Source organism: Argentina anserina, chromosome 6 (assembly GCF_933775445.1).
Source record: "Argentina anserina chromosome 6, drPotAnse1.1, whole genome shotgun sequence".
Classification (NCBI taxonomy): domain Eukaryota; kingdom Viridiplantae; phylum Streptophyta; class Magnoliopsida; order Rosales; family Rosaceae; genus Argentina; species Argentina anserina.
In genome coordinates this window covers 11,949,408-11,967,139 of record NC_065877.1, presented here as the reverse complement: position 1 = coordinate 11,967,139, position 17,732 = coordinate 11,949,408, and the positions used below count along the sequence as shown (strand labels likewise).

General features: G+C 37.2%; 3 protein-coding genes across 4 annotated transcripts; 1 reads left to right on the top strand and 2 right to left on the bottom strand.

Moving 5' to 3' along the window:
* Nucleotides 1-6,023: 6,023 nt before the first annotated feature.
* Nucleotides 6,024-8,985, bottom strand: LOC126799320 (uncharacterized). Of its 2 annotated transcripts, XM_050526502.1 has the most exons (4): nucleotides 8,778-8,985; nucleotides 8,578-8,688; nucleotides 8,049-8,228; nucleotides 6,024-6,338 (listed from the first exon to the last, which is right to left on the bottom strand). In XM_050526502.1, the coding sequence occupies exons 3-4, from the start codon at nucleotides 8,202-8,204 to the stop codon at nucleotides 6,171-6,173; spliced, it is 324 nt and encodes a 107-aa protein (XP_050382459.1). In that variant the 5' UTR covers nucleotides 8,205-8,228; nucleotides 8,578-8,688; nucleotides 8,778-8,985; the 3' UTR covers nucleotides 6,024-6,170. The 2 variants fall into 2 exon arrangements, with proteins under 2 accessions (XP_050382459.1, XP_050382458.1); XM_050526501.1 differs by lacking the exon at nucleotides 8,578-8,688.
* A 1,523-nt stretch (nucleotides 8,986-10,508) lies between these two features.
* On the top strand, nucleotides 10,509-13,739 carry LOC126798618 (uncharacterized). Its single transcript, XM_050525626.1, has 8 exons — nucleotides 10,509-10,623; nucleotides 10,711-10,813; nucleotides 10,893-10,997; nucleotides 11,086-11,171; nucleotides 11,506-11,747; nucleotides 11,879-12,068; nucleotides 12,473-12,656; nucleotides 13,224-13,739. The coding sequence occupies exons 1-8, from the start codon at nucleotides 10,571-10,573 to the stop codon at nucleotides 13,527-13,529; spliced, it is 1,269 nt and encodes a 422-aa protein (XP_050381583.1). The 5' UTR covers nucleotides 10,509-10,570; the 3' UTR covers nucleotides 13,530-13,739.
* Nucleotides 13,740-15,272: 1,533 nt separating this feature from the next.
* Nucleotides 15,273-15,964, bottom strand: LOC126798742 (40S ribosomal protein S17-2-like). The gene has a single exon (XM_050525785.1). It carries the CDS (start codon nucleotides 15,876-15,878, stop codon nucleotides 15,456-15,458), a length of 423 nt encoding a protein of 140 aa, XP_050381742.1. The 5' UTR covers nucleotides 15,879-15,964; the 3' UTR covers nucleotides 15,273-15,455.
* Between the last annotated feature and the right edge of the window lie 1,768 nt (nucleotides 15,965-17,732).

Below are 17,732 nucleotides of genomic sequence, written 5' to 3'. Positions count from 1 at the left end.
TAGTTTAAATGGAGGGAGGGTATAACAGTAAAAAGTATGAGGTGTATTTAGTTTTTTAGTTTTGTTAAAAGTAATTGGAGGTGTTAATAAAAATGAAAGTACAAATAGTGATTTTGGAGATGCAAATAGAATATCTCTTATAAAAACTAACCGAATAAAAATTATGTTAGTTTGTGTTTAGTAGAATTCCACATGTCAATAACTTCACATATTTGGCACATGAAAAGTGGGCATAGGTGATGTGCTCCCATGCTGCCATTCGTCAAGAATTCATATAAATATTCGATCGTAAAACTTTAAAATTAATAATTTTCTTGATATACTCGATCCATTGATGAAACTTCAAATTCTGAATTGAATTCTCAACCTCCTGACAGCCTCCTCTTCATTAAAAAGCATGCAAACATTTACAGATACGCTTCGATTTAAACCTACCTCTCTTTTTTTCTTTTTTCTTTTTTCATCTTATCAGTGATCTCTTCCAGATTGACCAACCCAAAACATAGCCAAGAAATTGAAAGCATTCATTGAAATGCCATTAACGGAGATCAAATGCAGTCAGCAGTCATATGATCATATCGATCATCATGTCCTACCGATCCATGAACATTCATATCTATCTGTCGTGTAAACCCAAAATCCAACAGGCGGGAACCCCTTACGTACAGAGTATATATCTATGTACATTCAATTTACCTCTGCCCTAATAAACACTATTTCTTTGCTTATTATTCATTGAGAGCCATCCGTTGCGGTCTTTACTATGAACACAGTGAAAAACTTAAATGTTGATTTAAATGCCATCGCCTCAGTAATTTCCAGCTGAAATATTTTAAAGATCCTGACGATATTTATGTTCTTCAGATTTGCTGATCAACAATATCTGACAAAAGAAAAGACGAATATAATGATACATTTACCACTCTCTAGCGACAGCATTGATACTGAAAATAAATAGCAATTGGTCTTGTGAAGAACTGATGATGTTTCAAGATAATCATGCACGATTTCAGTTCAAGGTGAGGGAATTTTGTAAGCAGTTTACAAATAAGCACAGATAATTGCTCCTATTAGGCCAAGAGTAAATTACGTGCAGCTTGTCGAAAAAGAGTATATACTTTTACGTGCATAAATCCATGCATGCGTGGCTTATACATATGAAAATCAAATTTATTTCCCAGCTGTTCCGGCCCATTTAGGTTTGTGTTCAACTTGGGAAAACGAAAACTAATGTATGAAACTATTTGAAGTCATCAATCAATCTGTAAAACTATTTGTTTTTTAAAAGGCATAGGAAATGTAAGTTTTATTTAAAACCAAAAGAAGTCATCACGTCAAGTACCGTTTCACGCCAATACATAAGTTCCTTTTGTAAGTGAGATATCGCGAGTTCCACAAATAGACCCATATACTACAACTAGCGTATTACTTGATGTTCCTAATCATATTTGGCATAGACCAAGACACATAAACTCATGAAGTGTACTTTCCTGAAGCAAACATACATTGTTTTGCAACAAGGAAATCGTTGAGGTTGTAAACCTAACCAGTGGGTGGGTAAGCCTGTATCAATAAATTTGATCTTACTTACTTTTCTATCAGAGTGTTGGTGCATGCCTCAGTCTTCCTAATTTGGATTGTGGCTGATCATAAAACTGTCAATTGCTTTTGCTTGAATTGATTTGTCCATCTTATTTGGCTCTCTTTAAATTAAGCAGCACATGGAATGAAAAATTAGACGGGATATCAATGAAATCGACGGCTACATATTATCGGCCGTGGTTAATTCTTCTCCAACCATATGTTAAGCTAGGCCTCTTAATTTAGCCCGCGGATCCGATAAGCCCGCGGAGGCCCGCAAGCCCGATGAGTTTTACCCAACCCGTGAGAAAGTCCACTTCCGTGGGTAGAAAACCGGACTTAGTTTATAGGTGTGAAACCCGACCTGTAAAAGCCCTTAAGACCCGGCCTGTAAAAGCCCGCCATGTAATAAAATATTATACATACATATTTTATTAGGTTAATAAAACTATCACATTATGAAGCAACTATATGAATGAAACTTCTCGAGATCGATCGACACCAGCCGATGTGATCGGTATGTATATTTAGTGACATTGTAAAAATTTCATCTAATTTGGACCTCGTTTGACTGTCGGAATTTCCAGTAAACCAAAAACACCACTAGTATGTCCTAAGAGAAGACTCATTACCAAGATGGGAACACCGAAAGCCATCTGCATATCTGAATTCACCTAATTTTTATCACCGATCATGCGCGGTTGTGTCGAGAAAACCTATTTGGCAAAGTCTCGGTCAATGTGGTTTTAATATGTCAAAACACATCTTTTTTGGTTGACCGTAGGTACGGACGGTCAAACCATGTCTAAAATGGACAAAATTTTACAAGGTCCCTAAATATATATATCGATTACATCTACGGGTGTCGATCGACAATATTTCAAAACCAAAATTTATTTGTGACTTTTTTTTTTAGAATGTTTTCCAAGAATTCTTTTATTGTTCCAAACCCTTAAATAAGAGTATTATGTTTTTTTTTAAACAATCCCGCAAGGCCCGTCCCGTAAAAGCCCGCAAAGCCTGACATGTAAAAAAACCCGCAAAACCCGTTTTAAATGGGCGGGCTTGGATCTTCATATTTGTAAAAATACCCGGTCTGGCCCAATCCGTTACTTATCTAAATAAACTAAGGCCCGACCCGGCCCGTTGACGAGACTTACACATATTGCTCCCTTTAGTTTTAGACGTATTGTTTTCTTTCATGAGACTGATAACAGTTGACATAATTTCAAGATATGGTCATGGGACTCATGGCTAATCGGCATTCAAAACCACTTATCGTAGAATTGATCGGAAACACCGGATGAGTTATGAAAACAATTTTTACTGATGCCAAATCCTTTTACCAGAGACATATCTGGTGATACAGCTGAGCAATTCTTAGGTCCTCATTCATGATCAGATGATGGGTACGATTGCACCATTTATGGGAAAAATGTGCCGGACATAAATATGAAAACAACTCTGTAGCTATACATGAAGGACCAAGTTGCATGCAAGATTACTTGTGTCCTTGACACATTACTGTTAGTCGCTTGGTAAACCTGTCTCTTTTCCTTATTAATTTTTTAAGCCCTAAACTTGCAAACTAAATCTGCTAGAGTTATTATTCCATAGGAAAAAAAGAAACTCGATCAAAACAAAAACAAAAACAAAAACAAAAACACAAAATCTCCAAAACCGCAAGGAGTTGAAACAAGAGTATAGTGTTCTTAACTTTGTTCCTCATGTCTTATAAGTCTACACAGCAGGCTCAGCATATATTTTTAGCATTCACTAGTGAGGACTGAGGGAGTCATCAAAGCAAAGCCAACACAAAATTCATTGACTGATTCACCTTAAAATTGAGTAAAGCCTAGACCTCATGCACCTTCAAGTGCAGTACCAAAATCACAGATAGATGCCCAGACTTGTCCAGCAATTTGATAAATCAGTTAGGAGTGATGTACCTTATGAGTTCTACTGGCCGATGCAATGATGGCATCAAATCTGTGAATCTGTTTGATTGTGTACAGGAAAAAGTTACTGTGATTGTCACCTTATAATTTATGAATGTGGGTTCTCACATCTAATATACATCAGCAATATCACATGTATAACTTTAATTTTTTTACAGAGCTTGACTACTTGGGCTTGACTTTATGACGTAAAAGCCAAGCAAGACTTCTAGTCTGTTTTATCTGACATACAGGTGAAGAATAAGTTCAGAACGAAGTATCTAGAGTCGAGCAGATTAAAGATAATCAAGAAAGGTGTTTGGTTCAACTTATTTCAGTAACTTGATGACTCCAACTTTAAACTCAATTTCGCAGTCAGTATTTTGTCCAGAGACCCAAGACAGATTGAAGTTGAAGCAAACCAATTACCATCTTGCACAACCGTAACTCAATTTCTTACATCCTTTACCTAAGGTGGAAAGTAGATGAGCTGCATTATAACTTCATGCATTACCATCAGATATCTAGAGTAATCAGGCTTAATCTGGAAACTAGGTTGCTAATACCAGTCTCTTACTTACAGTTTTTTTAGCTAGGATCGTCCATGTTGCATTAAGCTATAATGTAGTACACAAATCTGAAAAAAAAAATTAACAAAACCTCGAATTTCAGAAAAGCATACTTTTTAGCTTCGAAGAAATTGGGAGTTTAGGACCATTTCAAGAATTAACTACCAGAGAAATTGGGTTGAGTAACTTGACATGGATGGCTTGCTTTTACTAAACAAAAGAAAAAAAGGGGCATACTTTAGTCAAAGAGAAACAAATCAATTAACTAATTATACAAAATACTCCAGACTATAAGACCCTTGAAACACAAGCCTGCACTCAATAGAATAAGTGGAAACAAATACCACACAACTGGGAAATTATCAATACTTGAATACTAGCAGAGCCAGCCATATTAGAACAATTATGTTTGAGTTAAATCATATAGCTTCATGACTGGCATGGCTTTGCCAAATAGCATACTCAGGCACGAATCTATTCTATAATTTCATAGAATCACATAGTTGTCTAAGCAAGGATAAGTAGGTAAGGAAGGTCCAGAATCCAACATGAATATGTCTGGAAAATGGGTAGAAGAAGTTAGAGCACTGTCACATTTAAGTAAATCTACACAGAACTATAACTTGAAATATCAGACATAGTACAATCATATTGCAATTACTGTTTGTTCATATTTGGGTCATGTGGCAGTAGTCTTGTAATAGTAAAGAAAATGTTGAATCTTACAGAAAGCTAAAGTCGTCATGCATATGTGAAACCAAACAGTAGCGCTGATGTTGGAGGAACAAGATAATAAAAACTTAGGAGTGTTGAAGCAGCAAGACAGTAGTTACAATGTCTTATAACTCTGGTGATGCATCTTAAACTTAGGAGGGTGTACAGGCCTGCCCACCTACCATTAATCTATAATGTCAATAAGTTTAAACATACTTGACATAATTGCCAACTTAAAATCAACTATCGCCAAGATGCGCCTTCACCTCATTAGGTTCCTGATTATGCAACCATGTTTTTTGACCTAAATATTATCCCAAACATCAGTCTCAATGGACTTCACACAATTAACATGAGACGAGGGGTACAATGAATAATCCAGGGTGGACAATCACTAAACAAATTCATGCATCCGTCCTGACTGCTCTTTATTTCTAACAGAAGTCTGTATCAAGATAACATACTTTTCGTTTAAAAAAGAAAAGAAAAGGAAATCCTCCAAACACAGTTACCGTATTTAGGCTCAAACAAATGCCCCTGCAAGAACCTACAAATATTTGAGATGCACGAGACACCAGCAAATACCTAGTAATTACAGACAGTAGGTTCAAACCCAGACCACAGGAATGCCAAATATTGGCCTGACTATATTTACTAATCCCATTGTTATTGAACACACATAATCGACCAGGACAACTGTTCAGAAGTGTTATCAACAATAAAGTGAAATACTGAACAGGTTCATGAAGATAAATAAAATCACCGGGTTCTTCTAAGCTAATGGAGAAACCCTCAATCAACTCTAACTCAATCCAGAAACACAGTAAATCAAAAGTTCGGCTTTGTAGTCCAATCAAGGTCTTGAGTCTTAGTGAGAAGCAATATACCTGTACTGAGAATGACATAGATGATCGATACAAATTTCCCATTTTCAGCATGCAGGAAATTTATATATCTGTAACCTGAGATGAGATTCTCTTTATCTGATGCAAGTTAGCATTTCTTTCCATCTATTTGACATTAAAGTGTTAAATTAATAGGTAACTATATGATGTTAAAAAAACAATGCATTCAGTGAAACACATTTGAACCTTGGTTTTCATCTACCAACATCGTAATAACAGCATACAATAATCCACCAAATTTTACTACCAGTGACTGCTGCAGAATCACAGACACATATATTCAGTAAAGCCAATGACTAAGACATGTACTTCACAGATCCAGAATACTGAGATGAGAGTTCAATATTGCATTCTGGCATTCAAGCATTAAAGGATATGTTTCAGATGAAGCTATGGCTTAGTGGAAAAGTTTGTTGTGCCTACTTACAGATACATATTTGATGTTTAACGCGTGTGATCAATGACTAATCCTCCAAGAGTGCATGCCTTTCTAGGTCAGAAAGAAGTTTGGTCAAAGGGGTTGCAGTGCCATTGACAACCTCACTTTCACCTCTACATTGTAGTAACTGTTCTCGAAGACTCCGCACGAGCTCATTAAGTTTCTGTATATTTTTCTCTTGAGAGAGGATAATCTGTAAAGTCGAAAGCCAATGACATTAATGAATAAATCTACCAGGTTGAAGTTGCAATCATCTATATAATTGTGCAATAACACAATTTTGTTATAGTAGAAACATATAAGCAAGCTGCTCTTCCTCTTCCCATCAGACACTGAAATACGTGATTTTGCTTGTTCCTATTTCATTCATTGATGCCAAGTTAATTTCACTTTTCACTAGTTGCTTTGGTGCTTTTTTATTTCAGAAGTACACACGTGTTTGTCTGTGAGTGTGTGTTTGAGAGAGAGAGAGAGAGAGAGAGAGAGAGAGAGAGAAGTTCATGTAATCCATAAATAATGTGGGAGTAACTGGTGGTGGGAGAGTAGGATATGCAGGGTTGTGTCTCTAATTTTCATTACATGTGATTTGGTCCTCTGGTGCTGGTTACAGCCACAGACATGGACACTAAACATTATATGGTATATGAAACCATTATCCAGAAACACAAGTTGAACGGCCATATTGGAGAACGAACATGAGGAAATTGATAGTTGTTTTATTCTTCACTTAGTGAATATAGAGAATAAAAATGTCGATACAAAAAGGATAAAACGAGTCTTTGTCGTTTTCTCGCAAGATACAAACTCAACCCAACACGGGTTACCTAATGCAAGGCGGAAGCTAGTAATGTTTGCCTTAAGGGCTAGTTGTGTATAATAACCATAAGGAAAAAAATAACTCAGCTAGAAACAATAAAAAAACATAAAGATTTAAGCTGTATGATTTAGGAAGGAACGATATATTTGAGTTCTGGGCAAGGTATTCCCAAAGTAACTATTTATATGCTTTTAGCAATGATCAGAAAAGCAAAACTGATTACAAAGATTCCAAACGCAGCTATATATACTAGGGGTAACTTTAATCTTAATAAAAGCCTATATAAATGAGAAATCAGCAAGAATGTAAAAAGACCTAAAACAGCACTATATGGCAATAAACTCCTAATTTCATTTAGCAGTTTTATGATCCTGCATCATTACCCCAACCCACCATGCTACCATATAAGCCAGATATTCATTGTATAAAGTTGTGTCAATGGGAGAGCATCCTTCAATATATATGAAAACAAATGACAGAAACTTTCAAAGGCATGATTCAAGTTCGAAATATTTTGACAAGCACATGGAAATATCAAAGACCAGTAATATATTACAGAGAGAAAACACCAGTGGGAACCGTGAAACACCTCGGATCTTGATGTCACAGATGGCCATTTAACCATATTCTCAATGGTCATAGTTTGTCAAAGGGATCAATTAAAGGATGAATATCTGGATTGTAATAAGTCATTTGTAAAATATTTCTTTGAGCAAGGGTTAAAAGCAAGGTTACCGTGTACTAAGGATGAAAATGTGAATAAGTGGTTTAGTTCTGACAACCACTGGTTAGTAGTGAGAAAATGATCCACAAAAACCCTAAAAACAATTTTCTGCTTATGTGTTTAATAATATCACATATTCATTGGGGCTCTTCAAGATGGTTAATCCCACAGGTACAGGAGGGTCAATCAACAGGCTACATACAGCATAGAGATTTAATTAAAACAAAAGGTTGTTCTTCTTGGACAGAACAGCCTAGTTACTACTGATAATTCTTACATCTCCTAGAGTCAGTAACACTGAAAAAAAATTCAATAGCAAACACACAATAAGGTGTAACTACTAGGCAAAGAAAAGAAGTCACCTTTTCTTTCACAGCTTCTTCCCTTTCAGAAATATATTGCTGTTTCTTTGAAGGATTTGGACTCCGCTCATCATTCCCATATTGTTGCTTCCATTCTAACTGTGACGTAAACACGATCAACAGGAGAAGACAAACCAGTACCCAGGGTCTTGACATTGTCAAAAGGAGCGATCACCCAATCTGTCACACACATAGGAATTAGCACAGCAACATTCTTGTAACCTTAGTTTCATGAATATGCAAATTAGAGCCAAAGAACATGAATGTCTCTTATATCATCTCTGACCAGAAAGATAACAACTTGATTTTCATTCGTATCAATAATTATTTAATTAGTGACAGGAACTGAGTAGTTGGTGCAAGAGAAAAGTATACCAGATTCTTTTTAGCAATTGGGCGCATATAAAAAATAAAAGCTTTCTTTCCTAATTATCTTCGTTCTCCACCAAGAACTCAAAAATATCAAATCTTTAATTCCTAACTCTGCATAAAAGTAATAACAATACAAAGTACTAAACTTGATACTTACTGAGTTGTGACCTATAGGATTAATTTCTTGCTGGCACCATTTTGCTCACTGACCCAACAACAGTCGGTATACCCAATCCAAGACACTACGAATAAATCTTCATCAACCTAACTAGAAGAGTGAACGCTAACTGAAATGACAATCCCAGAAGAGAGAAACAATAAAAGAGAAAGAGGGTAATGAAGTTCAGTGAAACTTACAGATCTGAGCTGAAGAAGAAGAAGAAGGGCATTTCTCAGTGTTGCTCAACCCTTCAAGTCTGGAACAAAACGGAGAGTGAAAGTTCAGAGATGGCCTTATGTTGGTTGGGCAACGCGTCTTTCACTTTAGAACTCGAATGTATACTCGATTATACCGTGTACCTCTAACTCGATATATTTGTTTAACAATTGGCTTTGGCTTCCCCAAGTCGTTGTCTATGGTATTAGAATGAGTTTACATGTTTACTATATCGACATTTCGGTCATTTGCACTTTAGAAGTTGAAGTTTTGGAATTTGCACTTCAATCTCTACAATTAAAGGTCTTGAACTCTCGATATAGTACTGGTGCATTGTAATATTTGAAAATGACACCTTGTTTTTCTTTATTTCCGCAAGATAGAAAAGTTATCTGAAACTCGAAATTCGAAAACTTTAACATCAAACGATAACATGTTATTTTTCTTAATAATAAAAAAAGAGATTGATATTTGACATTGAAATACGATATCACATTATTCTGCATTAAAAAGTAATAACAGAGCAAACGGTATCCGATAAACCAACATCCGCATTCAAAAATCATTACTATAATGTATTGAAAGATTGATATTTTTTCACATAAGTGTATAAACAAAGTGAAAACAAGTATATGATATAACTTTGGTAGTTGTCGAGTCAAATGAAGACTGGTGTTATTTTTCTTTCACTTAGCTAGCCATTGTTAGGTTTATACTTGGGTGAGTTGAGTCAAACGAGGCATAGCCTTGTGAACTTAATTTTCAAGACTTATGAGTGTCATGTTCAATCCCAACTCGCACTAAAAAGACGTTATTATCTAAAAGTACGAGGATATACACTTATCTTTATCTCTTATCAAACAAATTTGTATCTAATTAGTTTAGTTTCAATGGGGATCGAGGTTAACCACAAAAATAGTCCTTTTTGATCTCCTACTTGTGTGTTGTATTCTTTATTAAAGGTGTGGGGGCGTAACAAACCTGTATGAATGAGAGACTAGTTGACCTTATTGATATGTCGTTTATATTTATACGATACGACGTTTGGTAATGATTCAAGACCAACGCGAGTACTTCCTATTACAATGTATTTAAGTCAATCGAAGAACAAGATTCTTAATAGTGACCCTCTCAGCCCTAAACCTTGTTATTTAACACATGTAGGATAATGCACTGGTGGACTCAAAAGGCGCCAAGTTGGTGCATGAGCCCTCACTGATTTTTTGTATATAATAAAATTTTTAGTATTATATTAACTAAAATACCAAATATTAGCTCAAATATTAACATATATGCCCCTATAAAAATTTAAAATACATGCTACATGTCAATATATCTAAACAAAAATAATTTCATGAATAATGTTTAAAATTCATTAAAATTACTTTCGATGCATATAGTTTTGGTGAGCTAATGCATGTTGCAATTACTTTTGTAATACTAGATTTAATGATGTCTGATAAATGTTAAAGGTCCATATCGTCTAATTCGTAGCTAAATTTGGAGCGGAGGTGTGAAGTCTTTTGTCTACAATATTTACACTACTACGTGCTATATTTGCTTTCTTTTTCTTTTCTTTTAAAAAATATTCTACACTATTTTATGCTAGAATATAAATTATTGAGAAACTTTGGGCAGTTTCAACACATTGCCAGAAGTAGAAGCCCCTATTATGAAACATAAACTACATGAAACGTGAAAATCCTAAATCGTATGTCGCCAGTGTTCCAGATATTATCTAGTTTCTGTTCGCAGACCCTGCAGAACACAAATCATGGGCAACTCTCAGTCACCTCACAAAGATCCTCGCTTTGCTTCCGCCTCTAGGTTCCTCTCCCTCTCTCTCTCTCTCTCTCTCTCTCTCTCTCTCTCTCTGACACCCACACATTAACTTTGATGCCCAACTGATTGCAGAGCCTTCACTCACACGGAGCTTGAAGATCTCAAGTCCCTGGTGGAGTCCTTGGCTTCCCAATCACACAGTGATGGCCAATTCATCTCTCCCTCCGTTTTTAAGGTCAATGTTCATTCTTTTGTGATCTTCATTATACTGTGATCATGAAGTTGATGTTTAACTAAGCTTAACGACTTGGCAGGCTTTTTTCGGGCTTCATGGTCCTCTTGGAGATAGGATGTTTGATTTAGTAACCCAGGAACGCAAGGATCAGAAGCTCACTTTTGAAGACCTGGTGGTTGCCAAAGTAAGTACTTTCTGTTGAGAATCGAAACCCAGTTGTGGATTGTGGTATTGTGTTTGGTTTCTGACTGCTCAGGTTGTGGTGACTGCAGGGGACTTATGAGAAGGGAACAAGAGATGATATTGAAGAGTTCATCTATAAATTGTTGGACTTAAATGGCGATGGCGTTTTGGGGAGGTAAATCGTATTAAAAGTGATGGCAATGATTGGATGTTGTCTACTTCCATATATGTTTCATATCAGGAAAGTATCGGCATTTAGTTGAGTAATTCTGTAAGGTTTATTGCTAGTGTTAGTTTACTTCTACAGCTTCAGGGGCTAGAAATAGTCATTGTGATGATTTCGAGTTACGGATTGGAATTCTAGGATATGCATGTGGTATATGCTAATGTGAGCTGCAGAAATAAGGAACAGTTTGGTGATTGCTTGTTTTAGTGAATTTAGAAGTTCTTGCCTTGCAATTCGTTTTTATGTGTTCTCTGATACATAGATCGCAGGAATAAAAATTCAGGTCTGATCTGGAAGGTGTTCTGGTTGCGATGTTTGAATATATATTCAAAACGGAAAAATCTGAACCTGGATCGAGTACATATCGCGAAACTGTGACCATATTTCTTAATGTTGCACGGTTTACAAAGCGTGATGAAGGAGATACCGAGGAAAGTTTATCTTTTGAAGATTTCAGAAATTGGTGCACTCTTCTCCCTTCTGTCAGGAAGTTCCTTGGAAGCTTATTGATTTTACCTGATCATGGTTTGCTACTCGATCTCTTATCTTTTTGCTTTTGGTTTTACAATCTGAATGGTCCCCATAATTATTTTAAAAGAATCTGAAATTTGATGGTTATTCTGACCTTTATTTTTAATAAAATGTGTTCAATGTAGTAAGACCAGGTTCTCAAGTTCCTCGGTTATTGTCAGAGGAAAACATCAATTCAAATCTGATATTATTGAATGAGGTGTATGCCTGGCATATAGGAGGAATCCTTCCTCATGAAGAGCTGGAAGAATGGAAACTATTATATCATAGTGCTGTTAATGGTCTCAGCTTCAACACATTCGTGGGAAATATATCGTGAGTATTATATTTGTCACTTGAACGAAATCATATCCTACATATGTTCGGGTCAAATATGTCTTTGCACTGTGCTCAATTTATAAATGTTTTGTGAGAGTTACGCTTAGACTAGTAAAATTGCCAGTCTTCTTAGATAAGCAGCAAGTGCAAGTTCCATATGGTAGCCCTTTGTTTAGGTTAGATTAACATTAAGTGGCTGATCTGACTCAACCAAGCCATTCCCATTTTCTCACATATCTCTTCTGCTAATTGGATAATTTCCAGAATGTTTGAAAGGTTTATAGATTACAACAGTATACACATGATTGATAAAATGTTAGATTTTTGTTTTACTTATAGTCGAGTTTTCTCAGTTGCTGCAACTAATTGGCCTGGAATGGGTACTTGTTCATTAACTGCAGAAGCGATGAAGGGCCAACTGTATTCATTATCAAGGATAAAGATGGCTATGTGTATGGAGGTTATGCTTCCCAGCCGTGGGAGCGGCATGGCGATTTCTATGGTGATTTGAAGTCATTTCTTTTCCAATTGTATCCGAAGGCATCTATATTTAGGCCTACTGGAGTAAACACTAATCTACAATGGGTGAGTTTCTGATTGAATCTCATTTGACTCTGATATAGAAGACTTTGCAGTGTAATATTTTAGATAGATTTTAGCCTTAAATTCCTGCCCTCCGTTTTTTTAATTAACTTATGGGCAGAAAGGATACAACATTTTAGATCTTCGGGATTCGTCAGAATATGAATGATCATGAATTTGAGGAGAAACTCAGAAACACTACAGTAGTGGAGTTTGAGCCAAACCATTAAATCAGTTGGTTGAGACGTGCTGTGGAAATTGAAGTTTTGAAGTAGCATGGAGTTCTTGCTGATTCTTTAGTTTACACTACCTCATATAGTTAGTGTATTTGATACAAATTCTGGTGATTCAATACCAAGAGTATCAAGAATAAAAATTACTTTATTCGATATTGTTATTTGGGTTCAAGAATAAAATATACATGGTATGCTATACTGATTAAGAATGTCTTCAGGGTTTCTTTGTTGCATTCATAGACTATTCACTTAAGTGCATCATCTGCATAACTGAAGCTCTTGAGTTCAAATTCTTATAATTCATATACTGATCTTGTTATTTCCTTTATGCCAGTGCGCTGTGAATTTTGGTTCAGAGAGCATCCCGAATGGCATTGGTTTTGGAGGAAAGGTGAATCACTTTGGTCTCTTTCTTTCAGCGAACTTTGATCAGGGACATACCTTTGAGTGTACCACATTTGGTTCCCCTTGCCTCTCCAAGACCAGCCGAATATGCCCAGAAGTAATAGAATGCTGGGGAGTTGTAAGGAAAGCAGTAGATGAAGACAAACAGGACAGTGCTAAAGGCACTATATTGGAGAGGTTCAAGGAAGATCGCCATATGCTCAACATGGTTGGGCTTGCAAATTCCAGCGAGTAATGTACAGTATCATATTATGGTTGTAATTTGAACGTCTTTACAGGATTCTCTAAACAGTTCCATCTTATTTCTTGATGAGCCATTCATGTTTCTGATGTGGCTTACCTGCATATGAGCTGAACAGGATTCCACTGTGATTGCATTGTCTTATAAGTTGACATTTGATCTACAGCATGCTATACAAGTCGAGGCTTCTCCTTTTCGCTATCAGTCATTGTCTTTCATATGTAGTGTACTCCGAGCACTTGGGACACAAATGTTCTAGAAGTATAATATTGCATTAGCTGGAGATGATGGAGCTTTAGAATGCCAGTCATGAGAAGACGAGCAGAAAATGAAAAATACAGTTACGCTAAGGCTAGTAATTTGCAACCGTAGTCGCGCACAAAGGCTTAGTTTGGTATTCAGATAATTCACATTTTCTTTGGAGTAAATGATCCACTATATAGAAGCCAAGAACTTTGTGTTATCTATGACTTGGTGTCAATCACAATGTCCAAACGTTGCCACGTGGAGCAGCCCAGCAACCCTTGGAGGCGTGAGTATGCATACTTTGGTGCTACATAAATTGTGGGCAACAACACTCATTAGTTAAAGCTTTGCCGCTATTATCAGACTGGATAAAAACACAAAGGAGAAGAGCGCCATGCACTCATCGGAGATTAAGTTGGCCAAGAAGGAAATCCAGAACAAGAACAATACTATAGATGAGAACATGGAAAGGAAAAGTGGCGATACGAAGATGGTTAAAGAGAAGCATGAAGAACCAAAAAGACTTCCTCATGAACAAGTTCCACAGCCTGGAGATTTCTCCACAGCAGCCCTCGAGCAACTCTGAAGCCATCTATAGCCACTACACTTCAAATCTTAGTAACTCTACTTTCTGTAGCCTTTTATAAAGACTGAAGCCCCCCAAAAAAATAAAGTCTGAAACTAGGGCGAAAATAATGTTCTTTTTATTGTGCACTAGGCTACCAAATCTGAAGCACTACATTTCATATCAATAAATGATCCAATTGACTACACACCATACTTGCAGGAATTTTTCATTTACAACTAGTCAAACAACCTCTACCTAACAGAAGAGCAGCATCAAAGAAAAGAAACAGTACTTTCATGAGTAGATAGCAATGGAAAGAACAGCCTCAAGAATAATAGCAAACAAGTGTTCACATTTTCGAATCCCATAAAACATTTGCAACTGGTTAACAACCTGGCTGTGACAGCTAGAGTTTGACTGCAAGGAATGGCATAATACCAAGATTCAGACCCAAGTACATCATAGAAATGTAAAACATCTTCTACCACAAACACCACTCTAGAGGGCCTAATCCAAAACCAGATTTCAAATTTTTGTACCACCAATTATAAGCAAAACCAGTCTTTCCAGAAAAAACTGTCTCTGTCCCATCATTTTGAAACTGAATGTTCAGAACCGAGCCTACCCTCACTTTACATCTTGTTGGCTCCCATTCATGATTATCATCTTATCAGCTCCACTCTTATTTCCCCCAAATTTACAGCACTCTCCAGCACAACTTTCATACATACACATTTTGCCATAGTGGAACTCTAGTATATACACTAGAAAAAAAATGCAGCGTCAAGAACCAATGACTTTAACTACTACAATTCAAGCATAAGCAGAAAAAGAAAAAAAACAGGTCTGTGTGAATTTAGCAATTTAAACAAAATGCCACAAAACACACAGCAACTAAACATTAGCACCGACCAGTAGCAATATAATTATAAAAAGCCGCATGCTTATAAAACTTAATCCAGAACAGAAATTCCACAAATGCGCCAGTTCATCATAACGAACTCAAAAAAAGATCCATATAGCAAATTAGACAACAGTTCCTAAATCCAAAAAAAAAAAACCAATCTACTGCAGAAAAACGAAACACTAATCTCCGGCTCATTTCCCTAGTACCTCCTGGGCCCGCCGCGGCCGAACCCAACGGGAGCAGCCTGGAGCTCAGTGGGATCCACCTTCCTGACACCAGGAATATCAGCCATTCCAAGAGCAGTGAGCATGTCAAGAGTCTCCTTGTCAACGGCGATGTCGTCGGTCTTGATGGCGGACTCGTCGGGGACAAAGTCCATGCGGCGCTCACGCTCCTCCTCCTGGAGCTTCAAGGAGATGCCGCGGACGGGGCCCTTCTGGATGCGCTTCATGAGGTGAGTGGAGAATCCGGCGATCTTGTTGCGGAGGCGCTTCGATGGGATGATGGCGACTTCTTCCAGGACCTTCTTGTTGGTGTGGAAGTCGAGGGTCATGCGGGAGTAGTAACGCTCGATCACCTGGCGGGAGGACTTCTTCACGGTCTTGGTGCGGACGCGTCCCATGGCGGAGATGCGGCGGTGATCTGGGGAGGTTAGGGTTTGGGAGGAGGGAAGACGGCTGGAGTGTGGTCTCTTTTTTGAGTGGGGGGCGTGTGGCTAGGGTTTTGAGGTTTTTATAGTAGTGGAGAAATTGTTGGGGGTATAGGTCTGATGGGCTTGTTCGGTTTATGTCTGTTATTTGGCCCAATCTGTCGCAACAAAAATTGGTAGTGCGACTTGTCAGTGTGTTTGTAGACTCGTAAGATGTTGCATTATTTGAAACTTTCAACGAGGAGTATGTACAATGCTAATCCACCAACAATTCTCATAACTCCAAAATTGGATTCTGAATCCCGTCTCCATGGCTGCAACCGTAGTGCAGAGACGTCGCTGCCCTTCCTCGATGGCGCACCACTCGACATTGTCCAGATCGACACCGCGGTAGCTTCGATCTCGACTTGAATCAAATTTGGCCAACCTAGTAACGTTGGTTTTGGCGCTGTCGAGAGTCCAAATTGATCCCGATCTCAACAAAGTCATCGACGATGAACATGGAGGTCTCATAGTCCTCTCTATCGATGATCCAACTTGGCTGGCACCTAGAGCTCCAAAGCCTCGATGTCACAACCGAGCGTTGACGTCAAATAGGCCAGTGACAACCTACACGATTAAGCAAGCAAGAGCAGACTCGACTTGATTTATTGACATGTGTCGTTTTATCAGTAAATGAAGTTTCGGTATTTAATTTTTTTTTGGTGGAATTTAATTAGGTTAGCGGTGTGTGCTTGTGTAAGAAGGAAGTGGTTTTAAGTAAAATATTATTGAAGTAATTATTGTGTGACTGGTTATGCACATGAGAGAGAGAGAGAGAGAGAGAGAGATGTAATGAGTTCATAGAAACTTGTTGTGTGACGTTGGTTGGCATTCCTTAGTTCATATGGGGATAGAGGAACCTGATTAGGAATGGAGTTGAGCAATAAGAATGCAACAACACAGCCTAGATATTTTATTTTCTTAGGGAAAATGATATATTCCACTAAATAAGTCACCCATACGGCTGAAGCCTACAACTACTGATAATTATGCAGGAGAGAAACTCAAATGAAAACTATACGCTTGATCAAGCAGGAGATAAACTCATATTCAACTCTAAAGTAGAGAATATAAAGCATACATAATTTAATCCAATAGTAAATTTGGTTTGGCTCCTACCTTAATTGGTTTGGTACATTTTGTCGTAATACCGCCGTGAGTGGTAAAATAAAGGATATAGGCCATTTGATTTAGTGACCCAATTTTCCTTTACAGTTTCGAGTTTATTTGTAAATTGCTCCTATAAAAAAAATACTAGCTTTAATAATTGTAAACTTTAGCAGGATGAGACATACAATTTATTGTATAAATTGTTGTATGAGAATTACTTTATGTAATTTTCTGGTGTATTTTGTCCTAATTAGTATAGAATAATCTAGATAAAAATGATGTATATATAGTCTCTGATTCTACGAGATACTCGATGTAATGGATAAATAAATGCATTTTTATTAATGAATAAAGATAATGTTCTCTCTATATTCTGATGCGTATTACATTCTCCATATTCGGATGCCTAATTTCTGAAAAATTCCTTCTGCCAAGAAAATAATTCGGCAGAAGAAGATAAAAATCTCTAAAAATAAATACTCTTATGCTGAAAAAGTTTGCTGAAACGCACAAAAAAACAACATAAATTCGTTTGACCAAGGACACCCAGAAATTTTGCTTTGGCACCCCTGTCTTCTTCCGACCTGCCAAGGTTGATCCGCACTGGTGAGCTAGCTTCCTCCTTGGGTCATCGCCAACCCAGAACTCGCGAGCACCCATGCTCGCTTGCAGGCT